Source organism: Pungitius pungitius, chromosome 21 (genome assembly GCF_949316345.1).
Source record: "Pungitius pungitius chromosome 21, fPunPun2.1, whole genome shotgun sequence".
Taxonomy (NCBI): domain Eukaryota; kingdom Metazoa; phylum Chordata; class Actinopteri; order Perciformes; family Gasterosteidae; genus Pungitius; species Pungitius pungitius.
In genome coordinates this window covers 1830011-1849361 of record NC_084920.1, presented here as the reverse complement: position 1 = coordinate 1849361, position 19351 = coordinate 1830011, and the positions used below count along the sequence as shown (strand labels likewise).

General features: G+C 49.8%; 3 protein-coding genes across 7 annotated transcripts; 1 reads left to right on the top strand and 2 right to left on the bottom strand.

Annotated features, from left to right (window-relative positions):
* Positions 1–1104: 1104 nt before the first annotated feature.
* znf646 (zinc finger protein 646) lies at positions 1105–10296 on the bottom strand. Of its 2 annotated transcripts, none has more exons than XM_037462948.2 (4): positions 10225–10296; positions 5778–8632; positions 4519–5586; positions 1105–4109 (listed from the first exon to the last, which is right to left on the bottom strand). In XM_037462948.2, the coding sequence occupies exons 2-4, from the start codon at positions 8423–8425 to the stop codon at positions 3203–3205; spliced, it is 4623 nt and encodes a 1540-aa protein (XP_037318845.2). In that variant the 5' UTR covers positions 8426–8632; positions 10225–10296; the 3' UTR covers positions 1105–3202. The 2 variants fall into 2 exon arrangements, with proteins under 2 accessions (XP_037318845.2, XP_037318844.2); XM_037462947.2 differs by lacking the exon at positions 10225–10296 and adding an exon at positions 9345–9494.
* znf668 (zinc finger protein 668) lies at positions 9496–12853 on the top strand. 4 transcript variants are annotated; one of them, XM_037462953.2, is made up of 3 exons: positions 9496–9572; positions 9919–10033; positions 10612–12852. In XM_037462953.2, exon 3 carries the CDS (start codon positions 10614–10616, stop codon positions 12564–12566), a length of 1953 nt encoding a protein of 650 aa, XP_037318850.2. In that variant the 5' UTR covers positions 9496–9572; positions 9919–10033; positions 10612–10613; the 3' UTR covers positions 12567–12852. The 4 variants fall into 4 exon arrangements, with proteins under 4 accessions (XP_037318850.2, XP_062415995.1, XP_037318851.2 ...); XM_062560011.1 differs by lacking the exons at positions 9496–9572; positions 9919–10033 and adding an exon at positions 10105–10171 and having other exon boundaries at positions 10612–12853; XM_037462954.2 differs by lacking the exons at positions 9496–9572; positions 9919–10033 and adding an exon at positions 10250–10370 and having other exon boundaries at positions 10612–12853.
* Positions 12854–12903: 50 nt separating this feature from the next.
* LOC119212503 (circularly permutated Ras protein 1-like) lies at positions 12904–19330 on the bottom strand. Its single transcript, XM_062560010.1, has 21 exons — positions 19163–19330; positions 18718–18900; positions 18311–18409; positions 17615–17851; positions 17330–17473; positions 17165–17233; positions 16990–17061; positions 16809–16882; positions 16483–16692; positions 16313–16354; positions 16147–16236; positions 15891–16042; positions 15547–15628; positions 15119–15249; positions 14949–15033; positions 14742–14848; positions 14547–14659; positions 14342–14453; positions 13792–13932; positions 13419–13512; positions 12904–13274 (listed from the first exon to the last, which is right to left on the bottom strand). The coding sequence occupies exons 3-21, from the start codon at positions 18393–18395 to the stop codon at positions 13185–13187; spliced, it is 2130 nt and encodes a 709-aa protein (XP_062415994.1). The 5' UTR covers positions 18396–18409; positions 18718–18900; positions 19163–19330; the 3' UTR covers positions 12904–13184.
* Between the last annotated feature and the right edge of the window lie 21 nt (positions 19331–19351).

Below are 19351 nucleotides of genomic sequence, written 5' to 3'. Positions count from 1 at the left end.
AATCCTTTGTTTCCCGTATTTAACCTTGAGACTGCTACTCAAACCTCAAAACTCTTTCAAAGCAGAAGTGATGTCTGCATGAAGGGGCATGAACCCACAACCTCAGACAGCAGGTTGGAGCCTGCAGCCCTTCAGTTGTTCCCTTGTGCTATTCAAGCACATGCCTCAATGTGTCCGTTTCTCATATTAGACCTTGGGATTGTTTACTAAACCTCAAAACTGTTTCAAAGTTTACAGTTTGAAGCCCTGACTGCAACCAAACCCTCCTTCTGAGAGAGCAGGTTTGAACTGAGGATCCTCCACACTTCACCCTTCCTGCTATCTCCCTGCACTGTTCCACCACACACCTGTTGATGCTTTTGAATCCAACCTCAATTCTCATAGATTCTCAGGCTGGAATCCACAACCGTTCCATACCGTGCTAGTATTTTCACAATAAAACTGACAACTTTCAATAAATGGAATTCAAAATATTTTCTGCCAGGTAACATTTAAGGATCCTAATATGCAAATCATGACAAAAGTCATGGGTTATATTGTTAGTGTAATATGTCAGAAATGCATCTACAGATCATGGCAATATCTAATTAAAATGAAGACATTATGTCACAAAATCCGTCAAGAAAAAGTATAAGTATGTAATTCCTTGAAATAGTCAATTATAATTTGTCAAAAATAAAGGCATAGAATCACAGTATTCCATGTGACGAAATTAAAAAGCCATAGAACAGAATGTCATGAAGAATTTATAGTGTGTCTGTTTCAGTATTGGTTTTCCAGAATGTAATAGCATGTTGTGGTAAAATGTCCAAAACATTTCATAGTATTCCATTAAAAACCATTGAAGCCATATCCAAGAATGTCATTTAGTAATACATAAAAATGTCATAATTATATAGTATAACAGGGTTATAGTTACATAGAAAGTAATGTTAGTTTGTCATAGAAACGAGAATAGTTCAATATACTTATACTGAATATCATTTGACAATAAACAAACACATTGTGTTTCTTTCAGTCCTTTAATTAGTTTGAACTAGTTTAAACTTTAATGATTTTTTTATTTTCTAAACTAGGTTCTAACAAAGAAGTAAAAATCTACGCAGTGACAAAATACTTTGATAAATATAAATAAAGTAGTGAGCAAGCATTGAAATCAAATAAATCAAAACATGTGGTGAATGTGTCTTTTTTTTAATACACAATAGCCGTTTTTCTCCTGCCAAAGAAAATCTTAATTTACATAAATCCAAAGGATAATTACTGTAAAATATTTACAGAGGACTGAGATTTACACACGGCACAAATGACCGGCTGTGTACGGTGGGGCGCCACGGGGAGAACGGGGGCAGAAAAAAATTAAGTAAATAAAAATGACAGTTTTAACTCAAATGTGCACGTGTGGTTTTACATGGAGGCTACCATGGCATCGGGAAATATGTTACAGTAACATCGGCTCAATCATGACAAATAATACACTTTTAAATTATGTCAGAAAACGTCAGATGGCGAGTTGTAGTGGTTTTTCAAGGCTAGTTTAGGTATCCTGACTCCGATGGCACTGCACTGGGAACAATGGTGAAACAAAACAAAAGTACTTGGTTCATGTGCTGAAACGATGCTTTCCGCATATTGCTTGAATGAACCAAGTTGAGGTGAAATACGGGTCGGCTGCATTATTAGAGACTTCCAGTCCTCTCGTCTCGTGCTACAAGCGCCTCGTCTTTAAATGTGCAAATAGAACTCGGAGAACAACAAACTTCAGTAAAACGACCGGAGAGAAAACAGCTTCCGGAAAAATGTCAAACCTTAAAATTGATCCAGAGGTCTTAGAGTCTACGTTTCTCTCCACAGTTACAGTGTGTTCTCTGCAATGAGGCTTTACGTAGTTGGTAGGCAGGACGTCCCATGAGGTATTTCATACTTCTGACCAGCGCCAAACACGCTTACATGGACTGGAACGTGTGAGGCATAAAGAAAGTCTCATTTCAGACCACTGGGGGAAAAAAAAGGGAAAGAGCCAGGTGCTTCCTTTTGCTAGATGTCTGATTCGAAAAAAGGGAAACCAGTAAAAGGAACAACAGGGCAAAAATAAATGTTGTGCACATTAAAACTTACTCGACAGCCAATGAGAAACGGGTTTCCTCCGTGAAGCTCCGCTCGTTCGTGTCAACACTGCTTTGAATCAGAATACATTGTAACTATTTATTATTTATTAATTCACGTTCCTTCATGGGAACAAAAAGAAACCGTTGTTAATCGCCTGCGTTTATTTAGTCGTCCGAGGCCGAGGAGATTCATGGATTACACAAAGGGAGACATGGCGTTATGAAGCGGATGATATTAAATCAGTGTTTCTAACAAGTACAACGAGAGGAGGTTTGTTCCTCTTTAACCGAACAGAGCAGACGCCATGAATCTGAACAGCAGCAACTGTTGTGAGTTCAATCACAAGTGTTGAAATGAAAGGGAAAACGCTGCCATGTTTTACACTTCAGGTGCGTTCCTTTTGAATTATTCCTGCCTGTTTAAACTAAGAAGTAATGATCAAATACTCAGAAGACGGAGGAAGGTCCTCAAAAGGCTACATGAGTTTTAGAAGAATGACTTTTTTTTCCATAGAAAGCTTTTCTAATAAAATATGCACATAGAATAAAAAGGAATAACTTAATTTAAAAAACGCATTTATTTTAATATTATTAACATTACTATTTATTTGATAATATGTTTTCAGAAAATAACTTTGCCACTGACCTTTTGACACACCCAGGAGGTATTTGACTTCACCGCCCCGCCCCATGTGACCCCGACAGGGGGACTCAGAGATAAATATAGTTTGTATATTTTGTTTCCTACGGAACCTACAGAGGCACTGAACACAAGTGGACGTAGTGAGAGGAGCAACCACCGCGGGGCGTGTTCTCCTGTGGACTCACTCCGGGGTTCCTGTGGAAAACATTCAGGCCTTACTGCGAGCTGACGCCTAAACCCTCAGGAGACTTTTGAGTCACGTCAACATCTGCTGTGGGCGTAAGACTGGAAGTCAGGAATTTAAAAAACAAAAAGTGCATGTCCTCAATGGAGCGTCAGTTTTGTTTGTTGAAAAAAAACATACTGCTTTACAATTATTGATAGAGGGATGAAGAACATAAATAAAAAGCAGCGCATGTCTTCTCCTCCTCGTACGCTCCGGAATCCAACTTTAGAGAAAAGACCCCATGTCCAGGTCCATGAAGGCGTTTGCCTCCATGCTGCTGAAAGACGAGTCGTAGGTCTGGTTCTGGCTGTTCTGGTGCATCTTCTGGTGGTGCCGCAGGTTGGACTTGCTGGAGAAGCTCTTGTCGCACAGCGGGCAAGCGAACGGCTTCTCCTTGGTGTGGATCCGTCGGTGGCAAATGAGCTGCGTGGACACGCGGAACGCCTTCCCGCACTCCAGACACTGGTAGCGCTTGGGCTCCGTGTGGATCCGCCGGTGGTTCTTGAGGGCCATCAGGTTGGTGAACTCCTTCTGGCAGACGGAGCAGAAGAAGGAGCCCGTCTTGTGGCTGTTCTTGTGGTTGAGGAGGGAGCCGGCGTGGCGGTACGTGCGGCCGCAGTGCTCGCACGCGTGGCTCTTCTCCTCGGCGCCGCAGGCCTCGTTGCTCGCGTTGGCGACGCTCCCCGGAAGGTGGGACAGAGGCGGCGGCGGCGGCGGCGCCTGCTTGCGCATCTCGTCGATCCCCGCCGCCTGGCTCATCCTCGAGTCCCAGCCAACGTCGACGTCCTCGGGCTCAGCCGCGCCCCGGTGGAAGGAGCCCGGAGCCCCGCGCCGCGCGTCCCGGTGCTGCTGGTGGCTCGCGGCGCTGGGAAAGCTCCGCTGGCGAGGGCTGCAGGCCACCGCCTGGTCCTTGGCGTGCACCTCCATGTGGCTCTGCAGGTGAGCGACCACACAGAAGGTCTTGCCGCACTCGGGGCAGCAGTGACGCCTCATCATGGAGTGTATCTGCAGGGTGAGAGGATCGGGGAAGGTCTGGAGACACAAGGTGCAGTGGTGGAGGTTTTCGGAGTGGGTCTTTTTGTGGTTGAGGAGAGAGCCGGCGTGGCGGTAGGAGCGCCCACACAGGTCACACCTGCAGTGGGGATATGTTCATGTTCAACGCCTGGTATTACTCAGATTTCCCTTTACTTAAGTAATGTTTAATATTAGTAAAAGTTTACTGTCAAAGCATCAGCCTGATAGAACCCTGGCGATAAAAATGTGTGGATGAAGCAGCACCAGCAGCTTGTTAACTTTGTCTACTTTAGCTGTTGTGACGTGTAAGGGGCGGGACAAAGACGTGTAAGGGGCGGGACATTTTACAGCTAAAAAAAAACAAGACCTGTCATGAACTCATCTTCATTTGTTTTCAAGGTTGGGTCAACATATCAGGCGTAAGCTTAAATCAGCCAATATGTTGACCCAAGAACTTTTGCTAAACAAAAGGAAAATATATTTAAAAAAAGGACCCGGATGATGTCTAATGTCTCACATGGACTCACATGAAGCACTTGTCCCCCCTCTCTGACTGCTGCACTCCGGCCCTCGGGGAGTTCTCCTGGCCTCTGCGGCACCGATGCCTCTTCAGGCCCGACCTGCCCTGGAAGCTCTTCTCGCACGCCGGGCAGCTGAATTGACTCGCCACCCGGCTGTGGACCCTCTGGTGGTTGTGCAGGATACTGGCGAGGCGGAAGGCCTTTCCACACGTGAGACACGCGTACTTTTTCTTCTGCGTGTGGATGCGCGTGTGGTTGCGCAGCGCCATGGGGTTGGTGAAGGGCTTCGAGCAGTAGGAGCAGCTGAAGCTGCCCGTCTTGTGCGTGTTTTTGTGGTTCAGGAGCGAGCCGGCGTGGCGGTAGCTGCGGTCGCATATGCTGCAGGTGAACGGCCGCTCCTCCGTGGCTGCGGGCGCGGCGCTGCCGCCTGAATGTCCGTCGCAGGCGTGGGCTGTCAGTAGGTCAGCGGAGAGAAAGGCCTGCTTGCATTCGTTACACCGGAGGGCTCTGGATTTCGGGCCCCTCCTGCTTCTGGTCCCAGCTCTCCTGAGGTCTCCGCACACGTGGGCCAACAGCTGCTTCTTGCCCCTGAAGCCTTTGCTGCAGTTTTGACAGGAATGCTTTTTATACGCAAAGTGGGTGCGCAGGTGGTTCTTCATAGCGAGTTGATTGGAGTAAGTGTTGTTACAAACAGAGCAGTAGTATTCGCCCGTTTTGTGGGAGTTCCTGTGGTTGACCAGGCTTCCTGCGTGGCGGTACGTTCGTCCGCACTGGTCACAGGCGAAAGGCCGCGGGTCACTCGCGTCCTCTGATTTGACTGCGGTCTCACACCTCGCTCGTCCTCTCCGGGCTCCCCGCGGTGGCTTGCAGCGTCGAGAGGAGGTCAAAGGCTGTCCGCCATCCGAAGGCACCGACTGCGTTCCCACATCTGACTTGGTGCCGTTCATCTGCATGAGGGCCTGGATCTGGTCGTTGAGATCCTGGATCTTGGCTTGGTTCTCTTTGTGCCGTCTCAGGTGATTCAAGAGCTGCTTCTGAATTTTGAAGGCTTTCCCACACTCATGGCAAGTGTGCCTGGAGGAGGAGACAAGGCATACGGTTCATTTCGTGTTTGACATCTCTACGACATAAACAAATTTAAAAACAAAGGTTGCTGGTTCAACGCTTACTCCTAATAACTCCTAATAGTCCTAATAAACTGCGTTATTCAACAATGAATGACATTTCTACATGTATGGCGGATGGGTAGCCGTACTGGAACTAACCTCTTAATATCAAAGTGGGACCGCTGATGGTTTTTGAGGGCCAACAGGTTGTAGAAGCGCTTCTGGCAGACGAGGCATCGGAATACACCCGTTTTGTGGGACTTTTTGTGGTTGAGGAGGGAGCCGGCGTGTCTGTATGAACGGCCACACTGGTCACATTTGTACTGACGATCTTGGGAATCCAGAGTTTGGTTGGCGTTGCTCGCGTCCTCCTGTCGGGCACCATCATTTGTTTTCATTCCCTCGTTGCGATGCGTCGACTCGAGCGTCCTCTCTGCTGTGCAACCGTGGTTTTCGAGGTGATGGTAGTTGGTGCAGAAGATGCCACAGCTGCCACAGATGATACTCTGAGCTTCCTCTTTTCCTACAAATACGCCGCAGTCGCTCATGTTTATATTATTTACATTATCTACCTGGTCCTGTTTGTGTAGGACCTGATGGATGATCAAGTCTTGCCTATTTGCAAAGCTTTCCCCACATGTGCTACAGATCATCATCTCTCCAGACTCTTTCATTTCTTCGTGGGAGGACATGGAGGACGGCCCTGAGCTCGCAGGAGTACCATGGGACTGTGTGTGACCTCGGAGGTGGCTCCTGAGAGCCCGCATGCTGGTGTAGTTGTTCCTACATATAGAGCATTGATAAAGATCTCCATCATCGTCGTCATCATCTGCTGCCTCCTCCTCCTCATCATCATCATCCTCCTCCTCCTCCTCCTCCTCCTCCCCCTCAGCATCACCACCCTCACAATCCCCATTCAGCTGATCAATGCTCATATTGTCATGGAAGTTCTGTTCAAAGTAACTTTGGTCGTGGCTACCATTCAGACCGTGGAACTCAACGTCACTCCCTGGGTTTCCGACGACGCGTTGACCATTACTCTCCTGGAAATTCATACTACTGTCATAGTCACTGCTAGTAGTGTTGTGTTGCTGCTGCAGCAGTGGGCAACTGTGAGACTTAATGCCTGCAATATCTGCAAACGTCTCACCACAGTCTGCACACATGTGCCTCTGCATTGGGTGTTCGTTGTGAGGTAGATGCATGACGTCCTGGGAAAAGTCCTGTTTAAACGGCTCATGGTATAAAGCACCATTGCTGTGGTCAACTCCATTCCCCGGATTCATACCGAGGACGGTAGGGGCGCCATCCTCCTCCTCCTCCTCCTCCTCGTCCTGAGAGGGGAAGCAGCCCTGTTGGGTGTCGTGGGTCAGAGGCTCGGAGGAGAGCCAGTCCCCCTCAGCGGTGAGACCAACAGATGCCGACTGAGCTTTGTGGAGACGCAGGTGACTTTTTAGGGCCGCTAGATGAGGATAGCTCTTTCTGCAGATGGAACATTGGTAAATGCCGACCTGATGTGACCTTTTGTGGTTGATGAGGCTCCCAGAGTGCCGGTAGCTTTTACCGCAGATTCGACACCTGAAAGGACGCTCGTGAGAATCTTCAGTTGAAGCCTCCTCCGTTTCAGGTGCATCGTCAGAGTTTTCCATCAGGGCCGAATTGAGAACGCTTGTGTCTATGATGGGGGGTTCTCCCTGAGTGCTATTGAAGGGGGGCGTTTCGTTATTGGCGCAGTCAGAGTACATCTGGCCGTTACTTCTTATCAGCTCCTGTGGCTGATCAAAGCCATGGTTATCTATTGATGATACGGAGGGAATATTATTTATTGGAGATGCATACAAATTTGACTCAGGCGAAGCAATACTGTTGTCATATGATCTATTGTGGCTCTCTGACAAGGTCTCGTGAAGACCGAATGACAGAGATGAAGAGTTATGCATTTGGATGTGTTCCTGGAACTCTTCATCGTTGGGGAATAATACCTGACACAAATGGCAAAAATTGACAGGAGCCTCCTGGCTCTGAGGTGAAAACTGGCCCAGCGGTGTGCGCGCGTAGGACCCACCCATCGAATCGGGGTCAGCCCCGCTTCGCGTCTTGTGGGTTCTCTGGTGGCTATAGAGGGCAGCCATGTTATTAAACAGCTTGAAACACACGGTGCATTCAAACATTCCTACTTGGTGAGTCTTTTTATGATTGGTCAGGCTTCGGTGGTGTATGTATGACTTGTCACACAAATCGCATCTATAGGGTCGAGTTGCTGCGCCGTCAGGCGTCTCAAATTGGGGATTATAAACAGCGTCCATCTCATCGTCAGCGGGGCTATTTTCTGTAGAAATACAGACGCTGCCTGACTGCTCACTGAGGTGATTTGGAATTTCAATTTCATCTGTGGGATATTCCATGTCTACCTTCCGGTACGACTTCTCCTTTACTCGCCTGGAAAGATGAACCCGCTGGTGAGTGGTCAGCTGTGTGGCCAGACGAAAAGTTTTCCCACATTCGGCACAAGAGTATTTTTTCTGGTACGTGTGGCTCCGGAGATGACTCTTCAGGGCCAAAGCATTAGAGTTTTCTTTACCGCAGATGTTACATTGGAAAGAACCCACTTCGTGGGTTTTTTTGTGGTTAGCTAGGCTACCAGCATGCCTATAGCCGCGCCCACATTCGTCACATTTAAATTTGCGTTCTTCCTCTTCTTGAAGGTGCGCATCCATGTGCTCGAGCAGACTGGGCATATTGGGACACACCATGACACATTGTTTGCAAGAAAAACCTGTGGTCCTGCCAGGATCTTGCACTGCCATTACAAGATAGCAACTGAACCGTGTGCACCGGACACAGAGTGTGTGAAAACACAGAGGGGAAATGCATTAGATGCATTTATCGTCCTTGAGGGGATTTAAATTGAGTTCCGAGCTGTGCCCAGTGACGTGGCAAGGCGGAAGATGTTGATGACCAGATCCTCGCAATTAGGAGAGTGACTTAGATTTAGGAGGAGCAGGCAAATTGAGCTGTTGGGGACAGAAGAGATGCCAGTTAGGGCTGTGGAGTACACATAAAACAATCCATGTAACATTAAGCATTCTATGTAACAGTATCCGGTTTTGTGCCAGGACGTATACATAACAAAACGGACAAATAACCTTTAAGGTGTCTTCATTAAATCATAATACAAATCTACACCTGTAACGTTACATCTAACCGTGTTATTCACGTAGCATCGGTGAAAATATAATACTATTTATGGCTCACGGGCACTGCTTTGAATCTATACAAGGTAAATCAATATTTTAAAATTCCAGCCGACTTAGTTACATGCGTCAACTGCTGCAAGTAATCAGTGTCATTTGAAGACGTATTAAGGTGAATACATTTAGGGAGAAACGGTAACCAGCCTACCATGTTGTTTCTAAGCATCTGCATTAGCAGGCTAATTGAAATAGCTATGTCAATAAACCGGGAAACGCCTCTTTTTATACGGATTCATTGCCACACGGAAACACTATTTTTTCCGACGTATAAACCCAGACTGTCACCGTCGCTTTATACGGGAGAGTGGACGGGTTAACTACAGCTAACGTAACATTTGTATAAAAGGAGGCGAACGTTAGCACGATACCAGCTAGCACCATCGCGGCTAGCTAAACAAACATTGCACCAAAAAGCCAAGAAGTCGTTTTAAATGCAGAATCAAAACGTCAGCAAATGTGTCAAATGAAATACCTGCAGCAGTACTGATTCGATGCCAGCCTCCGAGTATATTTCCATTTATTATTTTTAAAACGTTATTTTTGTGTAAAGGGCAACCCTTTTTTTTCAATTGTCTTTTTTTTCTTGAATTCTCATTTTCACATTGCTCTCGTTGCTAGGAAACAGGAAATGTGCAGCAGAGAAATGGGTCCCTCTCAAAAGTAACGTTGGACAGACTTCAGTCAAGTTAACAAAACTGCGGTGAGCTCAACGCTAAATAAATCACGAATAGAACATTAATATGAAAGACCAATAGGTAAAGAGAATTAAACTACTCTGTGGCTAGTTGCCGTTTAAAGAACAGCAGCTAACTAGTTACGTTAGCTAACGTAGCGGAACGTAGCTCTTCCATTGCCTTCAGATCATTGCGTTCCTTTCTTAGCTTCAAATAATTCAGAAACACTTGTTTGAACTATGGTAGACGACCCGGCAGCTTCATGTGAACTACCGGGTTTCATTGAGGTTTTTGTACATTTATTACGTGCCTTATCTTGACATTTTTAAACATATCAATACGCATTAAAATGTTGCACACCCGGCTTGCCAGGAGCTTTCGTCATCATGGTCCTAGAGCCCGTCCCACATCGGGGAGCCAGTCACCACCTTTTCTCCCGCGAAGCTTTTCCAGGATTTATCGTCCATATACTAATGCCCTGAATGAGGTGAGTAAACTCTTTTGTTTAAGTAACGCGCACACGGCAGTTAATGTTATCCAAATCCATTCCGCATTACCACGGCCATTATGATGACGACACTGTCGAGTGAATTGCTGCAGCCGGTCCTAAAGCCAGCCATTTTGAGTTAAGTTAAAAGTGTTTAGCGAGAAAGCTAGCAAAAAAGAAATGGCACGTACACATCTCGTATGCTGTCGTTAACCCCACCGCACAGGCTCGTGATCTTTGATCCTCGCGCACATGTCGCTGATTCCCGCACAGTGATCGCTGTCACCGCATTGTCGACTTCCTTTGGCATCAGCGCGGTTAGCTTATTGTCCCTGAGGTCCTAATGCCAGCCATTTTGTGATTTAATGCACACCAACATATGTTTATTGGGCTTGTTGCACAGATATTTTTTTCCAAGTCCATCATCATTGGCCATTGTCACATTCGACCTGCTGTCCTCTCACAAACTGTGTCTGGGGGACAATCTTTCAGTCTCATCACCTCTTCCCCCTAAACATCTCCGTATTTCTATAATCATCAAATCAGTTGTTGTACTAATTACGACACTTTATTTGCAGGTATGATGATGGCCGCCTCCCCTCAGCCTGGCAACCCTGCACCGGACGAAGAGAGCAAACGAGAGGAAGAGGTGGCGAGGGGTCAGCCTGCGAAAAAACGTGGCCGAGGCAGGCCTCCGAAAGCCAAACCCTCCTTCAAATGCCCCGCGTGCACCGAGGCTTTCGGGAGTCTGCCGGCTCTGCGCAGCCACAAGCTGTCGGCGCACGCGAAGGAAGGTCCGCAGCAGCACCCGTGTTCCCAGTGCACCAAAACATTCTCCAGCAAGGCTCAACTCTCAAAGCACGAGCGCACCCACTCGGCCCAGCGCCCCTTCCAGTGTCCCGACTGTCACAAGGCCTACAAGACATCCACGGAGCTGCGCAACCACGCCCGCTCTCACACCGGGGAGAAACCCTTCGTGTGCACAGAGTGCGGTAAGGCCTTCATGCAGGCCATCTGCCTGAGGATCCATATGACGCAGCACAGCGGAGAGCGCCCGTTCTCCTGCCGCCAGTGCTCCAAGAGCTACCCGACGCTGTCCAAGCTGAAGGTGCACATGCGCTCCCACACCGGAGAAAAGCCCTACTTCTGTGCCGAGTGCGGGAAGAGTTTCGCCGACCCTTCGGTGTTTCGAAAGCACAGGCGGAACCACCAGGGCCACCGGCCGTACGCCTGCGACGAGTGCGGGAAGACGTACACGGAGCTGAAGGACCTGAAGAACCACGAGCGCTCCCACACGGGAGAAAAGCCCTACCTGTGCTCCGACTGCGGCAAGGCGTTCTCCCGCTCCTCGTCCCTCGCCTGCCATCAGCGCATTCACTCCCAGAACAAGCCCTACCAGTGCGAGCAGTGCGGTAAAGGCTTCACCCAGCTCTCCTCCTACCAGTCCCACCTGCGCACCCACTCCGGGGAGAAGCCGTTCCTCTGCCCGCAGTGCGGCAAGATGTTCTCTGACCCCTCCAGCTTCCGGCGCCACCAGCGAGCCCACCAGGGCTTCAAGCCGTACCCCTGCGACAAGTGCTCCAAGCGGTTCCGGCAGCCCGCCGACCTGGCCGTGCACGAGCGCGTTCACTCCGGGGAGCGGCCCTACAAGTGCCAGAGCTGCGACAAGGCCTTCGTGGCGTCCTGGGACCTGCGGCGCCACATGCTCGTCCACACGGGCCTGAGGCCCTTCTCTTGCACCGAGTGCGACAAGTCGTTCGCCGAGCGCTCCAGCCTCAACAAGCACCGGCGCGTGCACTCCGGAGAGAGGCCCTTCAAGTGCGAGGAGTGCCTGAAGTCGTTCGTGGTGTCCTCCAGCCTGCGCAAACATGAGAGGACTCACCTGGCCGAGCAGCAGCAACAACAACAACAACAACAACAACAGGAGGCGGAAGCCGGGTCAGCCTTCACCACCCACACAACTCTCCCTCAGTTCTCCTGCACCCACTGCGACGCCACGTTTGGAAGCTGGGACCAAGTGCAGTCGCACGAGAGTCTTCACGCCGTCGACCCCGCCCCTCCGGCCGCCGCCGCCGCCGAGGTCGCGGCGGGCTCGCACGTCTGCGAAACCTGCCGGGCGGAGTTCGCGCGGGCGGCGGACCTGCGGGAGCACGCGAAGCAGCACCCCAAGCCGAGGCCGCACGTCTGCGGCAGCTGCAGCCGAGGGTTCCTCAACAAGTCGGGGCTGCGTAAGCACCAGAGGATCCACTCCGCCAGCAAGCCGCACGGCTGCCCCCACTGCGGCAAGGCCTTCCTGTTCGCCGCCTACCTGCGCAAGCACCTGCGGACGCACGCCGACGCCGGCGAGCCCGCCGAGCGCCTCAGCGACCTGAACATCATCCACACCGACCCGCTGCCGTCTCCTCCGCCGCCCGGCGAGGCGCCGCCGCCCCCCGCCGCCAGCGAGGGAGCCGGCGCTCCGTCTCCGGCGGGCGAACCCGTGACGGCGTATCAGACTCTGCCGGAGTACCTGGTCAAAGAGGAGGGGCTTTGAGGTGCCAGCCTTCGATCCGATGATGTATTGTGTTTATGTATTGTTATGTCAAAGATGTTACGTATGCTGTTCATGTTTTAAAATATATGCTGAGCAGCTTACTAAGGAATCTGTAATCTCTTCATTACCACATTGATCACTTGAAGTTTGTTTCAGTTAAGTGTTTTTATAATGATAATTTCTTTGAAATTACATTTTTAGGGGAACAAAGTTGTCTGTTTTACCGTGCAAGTATTGGCATTATTTAATACAAAATCTTTTCGGTGGAAAAAAAAAAAAGTCTGTTGCATTCCAAAATGTTTAATCGGTTGAGTTACATTTTATACAAATAAAATATGTGCGAGGTTTTAGTGGTCAATTGTTTTGTTTCACATTATAGAGTATATCTAATGCACCAAAATTCTTCCTAGTTCAAGTGAAAATGCTAATTACATTCTGCTAGATCTCGTTTTATACTTCTAGAAGAATTCCTAAAATCACATGATGTATAAGAAATTCCCCTGTCAATCATATTCTGAACTATATTGATTCACATATTCAGCCGGATGATAAAAATCTGCATTTTTCCCTCGTCCTTCACGACACCAGCTGCTTCCAGGCAGTGGAACTGTGGAGCTCTCAGAGTTGATGTTTGCTCTTCAGCGTTATGGTCTTCCTGTTGCTGCGCATCATCGTGTAGAACAGAGCGGCGCCGGCGTCTGTGACGGCCTGGCGGGAGGAGGGAAGTTAATAAAATACGGGCAAAGAATTTAATCACTAAACACACAGGACACAACATGACATTACATGCGGATCTGAAACGTCTTAATTCTCTCAAACCAAGAGTTTAGTGTGGTGTTTTTCTGAACTCACCCTGGTGATGTCATTGTCTTTGTCTTTGTAAATTGGCTCCATGGTTTTAATCCATTCTTGGTAGAGATGGTCCTCTGCATTGTGATTATGCTCCCTGCCAAAAGAGGCAGATTCACTTTGTTCAGTATCTGGCCTAAAATCAGTATGCATTCAGACCCACGCTGCACTAATAACAAAGAAATTAAACAAAAAGCTGAAAAAACATTCATAAAAAAAAGAATGATCTGAAATCTAAGATAGTCATTAATGTATATTCATATTTTTGCCACATACACAATTGTTTTTGTTTTTTTGAAAGATGATCTGGTCTCTTTGAATCCATTTGTCAGGATCATTCTCATCACACACACACACACACACTCCTGTCACTCACATCGCCTTCTCGATCAGCTTCCTCTGCACCTCTCCTTCCTTCCTGGCGTCGAGGAAGCGGCCTCGGACGGCCAGGGCGGCGCTGGCCTGTGAGGAGTTGAGCTGGATGATGGCGAGGGAGAGAGCGGACAGCGCCGCCGAGCTGAGCGGGAGGGCGACGCGTTATCGTTATCGTTAACACACACGGGGGGGGGGGGGGACCATAACTGGACTTCGGCGGTTCATTTGCTGCGTGACTAACTGTTGGAATGGATGATTAGTGGTATATATATATCTATTCTGCGTGACGTTGAAGGGTTCTGTATCTCGGCAACAGCACAGCCTCACGAGCGCTTCACTTCATCGCCTCGCCGTGATTGGTGTAAAACGGCGCACGGCTAATCAATTGTTGCCCCCTAAGGAAGAAGACGTCTCGTTGATTAAAAGACGCCAGACAGTAATGACTTGTTGAGGCTTACAAGGAGGCCGGAAGCGTGCAGCAGCTCAGTGGTGTGTGTGTGTGTGTGTGTGTTAATCCTATCCCAAATAAGCTGTAATTATGGAGATATCACCCGTCATCTGTAACGTCTCGGCTTGCGGTGATCACTCTGAGCATCGGCTGTCCCTTCCTCTGCCTGTACCGGACCTGCAGCTGGATGGAGACCCGGTTTCCAGTGGCCGGCGCTGGAGGGAACCACAGAAGAGCACACCAGATGTGGACCCACGGTGCACGTGTACCAGTGGATGTCCGCGGCAGTGCGAGGAGATTCTCCTCACCGTCCGCGTCCTGCTCCCTGGCTCCGAACTGGAAGGTGATCTCCGTGTCCGGGTCCACGTTGCCCACCTCTCTGGTCCCTTTGTGTCCCGCCTCCTTCTCTCCTCTCACGTGCCTGGACCGGAGGGGGGAGGACACGTGTTAAACGACGACCATTGAGCGTTAAGCGGCGACGTGTCTCACAGAGCAGATCTCACAGTGATTGGGGCAGCAGCAACGTGACGGTGCATTGGGTGGCGATCACCCTGTTCTCAATGATGGCTTCGAACTCGGAGTGCAACCTTTTGGGACTCGCTACCACCACCTGGGAGGAAAACGACGCGGCGACGACGACATCAAATGAGTGATGAATGTCCACGAGTCCCTAACAGTGGGACAGGTGTTCGACGTGCGGTACAACTCACCGTCCCGCCAGTGCGCTCGGCGAGTCTTCCCAGCTCGTCCAGCCTGCAGTCCGTCCCCTCGATGGACAGCACGGACACCGTCACACTAATGAAACGGGACACATTTCAGTGAGAACCTCGTTGGAGTGTACCGTTGCATCTCTGACGGTGACGAGGAGATGTTGGCCAACCCCTGACTGGCGGCGTAGTCCCCCAGGTCCTGGTAGAATATGGTGGAGGAGAGGAGTGTGCGAGCGTCATTGTCCTCTTGCTCCAGATCACCCAACCCTGTGTTGGCCTTTCCATCTGTACAGATAATGACCTTCGAGATCAGCAGGGATAGCGGGGTCAGCACAGTATTGGTTTTATTTTTTTGTGGTTTAATTTTTGCTGTATTTTAACGTTGAAAAACACTCAGATCCATAATTTCAATGCATAAATATTCAGTGCTAGAAATTTAATCACGTTTTTCCTTTCAAAACCCGATGACACAGATTTACTTCCATACACACGGCCGCTCAAGGAGTCCGAAAGGACCCCCCGAGCAGGCAGGTCGCGCGTATGCGTGGCTGGGGCGTTTAAATGCACGGACGCATTTGGTTAACAAGGCCAAACCCACCTTGGACCCTGGCTGTCTGGAGGCGATCTCAATCGTCAGCAGCGCGGCCGGACCGAGAGCTGTGGTGCCTCCGTCGCATAATCTAAAAAAACAACAACACACCACACTGTTATTCAAGTTTTATCGTACACAAATCGTGGCGAGTGATTCAAAAGGTATCAATGAATGTATCTTCGCTTCAATGGCAACTACCTCAGTCTGGTTAAATCAAGCTATTGTCTTCATCTATTTCGATTTGATCCATTCGTCCTTTATTACATCAATTATTTTATTAACACAGTACTGAAAAATCGGTCCGCCGTGTTACTGTGTGGTGATAAAACGATCCTGGTTTCCTCTCTTACCCCATGACTTGTCTCTGTAAGTAATGCATGTTCTGGGAGAGCGGGGGTGGAGTTGGGAAACCGGCCGCCGTCTCTTTCAGAAAGTCGCAGTTGTTTAACTCGGCGCTGCTCAGAGAATGAGACGCGAAGCTCTCGTTTCCATGCATCGTCACCTGGGAACGGAAGCGTCACACGGAGAAGCAGCAGGGACAACTTCTAGAATTCAATGCGAGATGATGATGATGGTGGGGTGAAACCCATTGTGACGTCTGCGTACCAGACTGTTGAAGGTGACGAGTCCCAGTCGGATGTCCGGCTGCTGCTCGCCGAGTCTCTGAACGCACCGCGACACGGCCTCCAGCAGAAACTGTTTGGACGACGTTCATCTCCCGTCACCGAACGCATCCCGACACCATTCAAAATACGAAGAAAAAACAACTCACCTGGAGGCGGGACTTGTGTACGACCTGTCCTCCCTCTGTGACCTTGAAAAACAAAAGAAACCGAGCGGTTGAAATACCACGGAGCGTATTCTAGAACACCTGTCGCCCCCGAGCGGCCTCATGGCGGCGGGGGGGGGGTAACAGGTCGGTGTCCGACCACCAGGTTTCACCTGAGAGGTGGTGCTCATGGAGCCCGAGATGTCGATGCAGAAGAGCAGCAGACCGGCGGCGGCGCACACGGGCTCCTCGTCGGGACGCAGCAGGAAGAGGACGTCCTGGGGACACTGTGGCATGCCGGGGGTGCCGGGGGTGCCGGGGATGCTGGGGATGCTGGGGATGCTGGGGAGCTCAGAGTGCTGGCAGAAGTAACACTCCTCAACCTGTAGTTCAGCACAAGGAGACTGTGATTTTCACATTTGAAATCCATGACTCTTCATCCTGTACCTATTTATAACGTTCGGGAATATCGTTTTAATGAAATATAGCGTGTAATTACCACATTGGCATAGCAGGAGTCCGTCACAGAGCCGCACGTGGAGCAAAAGGTGGGTTCCCATTGTGTGGCCTGCACTGGAAATATGAGCAAGCGCCCATTGTCATCTTATGCTGACAGGATGGGAAATCAAACTCCGTGGCATATGATGGCGTTTTTACGGTGACCCTAAAAGTTCACTGACCGGTTTCCTCCAAGATTAATTTTTGTAAACTGACGAGGAGCACATTTGGGTTCCCGGGCAGCGGCTCCTTACCTGCCGAGGATTAGTCGGGAACAACAAAAGCGTTCGACATTAGCACCTGGTGGCGTGAAACATTTTCATAGTGTGTGACAGCACGACGCGGCTTGTCCTTTACCGGTAGACGCCGCGGCGAGGGACGCGTCCAAGAACGACCCCGGTAACAGCGTCAGGTAATCCGGGATGACTGGCGGGACGAGGGGCGGAGGAGAATGAGACCAGGATATTCCTAAAACGCCATAACTAAATAACAAAAACTGAGAAAAAAAAGCTGCCCAATCACCTGACACCTCGGGCCGCTTCACGCCCTCCGGCGGCTCCGCGGGTCGTTGGTTCCAATCGGTCTCGCCCGGGGGGTCGTGGGTGAGGTGGCTGTGAGGAGGGGGCCGGCTTTTCCCCGGAGGCTTCATGTGTGGCGGTAGGAGGGCTTGGGGAGGCAGATGGGGGGGGGGGGGGAGAAGCGCGTTGAAGGAATGAATTCGCTCAAAGGATGGATGACCTCAGAGTGGTAGTTCAGGGCCTTAAGGGACCAGCTCACGCCTCTTTGGTCGCCGTACGTCCACTGTACCTGTCCTTGGAGGAGCTTTATGCTTCGGGGAATCTGCCGCCGCTTTATCGGGAGTTTCGGTTTTTACATAGAATTTGGAGGTCGTCGCAGCCTTGTTCATTTCCTTGCTCTTTGCCAACTGTGCGGTGACATTCGGGCCCGGTGGGGCCGGCTTTGGAGCTTTTGCTTCGGCGGCCTTTCTTGGACGAGGAGGGGGGGGGCGGCAGGGACGCATCGGTTTGACGGGAGGAAAAAGAGCTAAAAAAAAAAAAAAAAAGCAAAAGACACAAAACAAGAAGCGCACAGTGGCCGTTATGCAGCTACTTAAACGGGGAATGTGAGCGCAGACAAAACCACCGGTGCAGCGATGACCTTTTCAGCTGTGAGGAAAAATGTGACTCAGGCGGCAGATGGCTTTTACTGAGGAAAGCAGAGTATCTGAAAGGGATGTGTCCTCTAAGAGAGAAAGGGGAGGTTGTGTGTGTGTGTGTGTGTCACATTACATAATGGCACCGAGTGGACTCATATGGCTCATGGACATGTACTTTCAGTTTATGACGTCTTCGGCCTCCCTGCTGAGGAATGGAGGCTTTGTGTGTCTCTCGCGTGCCCCTTCGCGCGCTACACGTCACTTCTGCTGCGGTGCATCCCACCCCGAGGCTCTACGCAGGTGTGTGACCAGGTGTTCTCTGCGTCAATGCGTGGTAGAGATCTCACCTGAGCGCTTGCAGGCGATCGCGCGCCGCGCGTCCCGCTGGGTCACCGCTGGCGGCACGTACACGAATTCACAAGCAAACTCCATAGTGAGGCCCCCTGCTGATGGGAGAGAGATAGAGAGAGAGAGATAGAGAGAGGGGGGGGGGGGGGGTTATTAACAGAAAAACACCACACCTTGTAGCAACTCATTAAGGAGGACACGCCGACGCCTGGAAATAATAAAACGCGCACCCACCGCCCACGCAAAGCGAATGAAAACAGCATTTGCTGCGAGCAGGGTGTGACATTCTGCTTTTAAGACGCTTTAATTAAGTTATAAGGCACAATCCGCAGAACGCAGACGGCATTTGTCTGCTTTTTCCGCAATTTAAAACCCCCCGACACACCCGCATCAAAGCAGCACTCACCTGCTCGTGCGGAGTCCCGTGAATGCTGTCAGTACGTGGAATCGCTAACAGGTCTCTGAGAAGTCTCCGTCATTGTGTCTCACACATCTTGTCCAACTAGTTTACTCGCTGTGTGTCCGCGGAGCTGCGAGATCAGGCCGATTTGTGTCGCTTGTTGCGCAACGCTGGTTAAACATTTGCATACTGTAAATCAGGGAGGGGGGGGGGAGTTAATAGGGGCTGGAATGTGAAACCGGACAGAGGTCAAAATGGTTAATATGCCTTTCAAAGTAGTATCCTTAAAGTGTGAGGATTTGGTTAGTGGCTCGCTGTGGTTTTTGTCTCTCCACCTGGCGCACCTGCATTCTATCACAATCTAACCACAGAACTGGTTCTCCCTTAGTATCTTTTATTTTACAAAGTTTCCTTGTAATTCATAATTCAATGTGTCTGTACAATAGCTCACCTAATCTCCAAAATAAATAATGAAAAAAAAAATCAAATTAATTAATCTTTTTCTTTCTGTGTCTTCAGCTGCGTCCATCTCCGTCTGTTCCTTCCTTCTTTCCTTCCTTCCTTCCTTCCTTCCTTCTCCACTGGTCCCTCCAATCAGGTGATGGAACCAGTGGCTGCAGCACTTGTGTTGTTTTGTCTT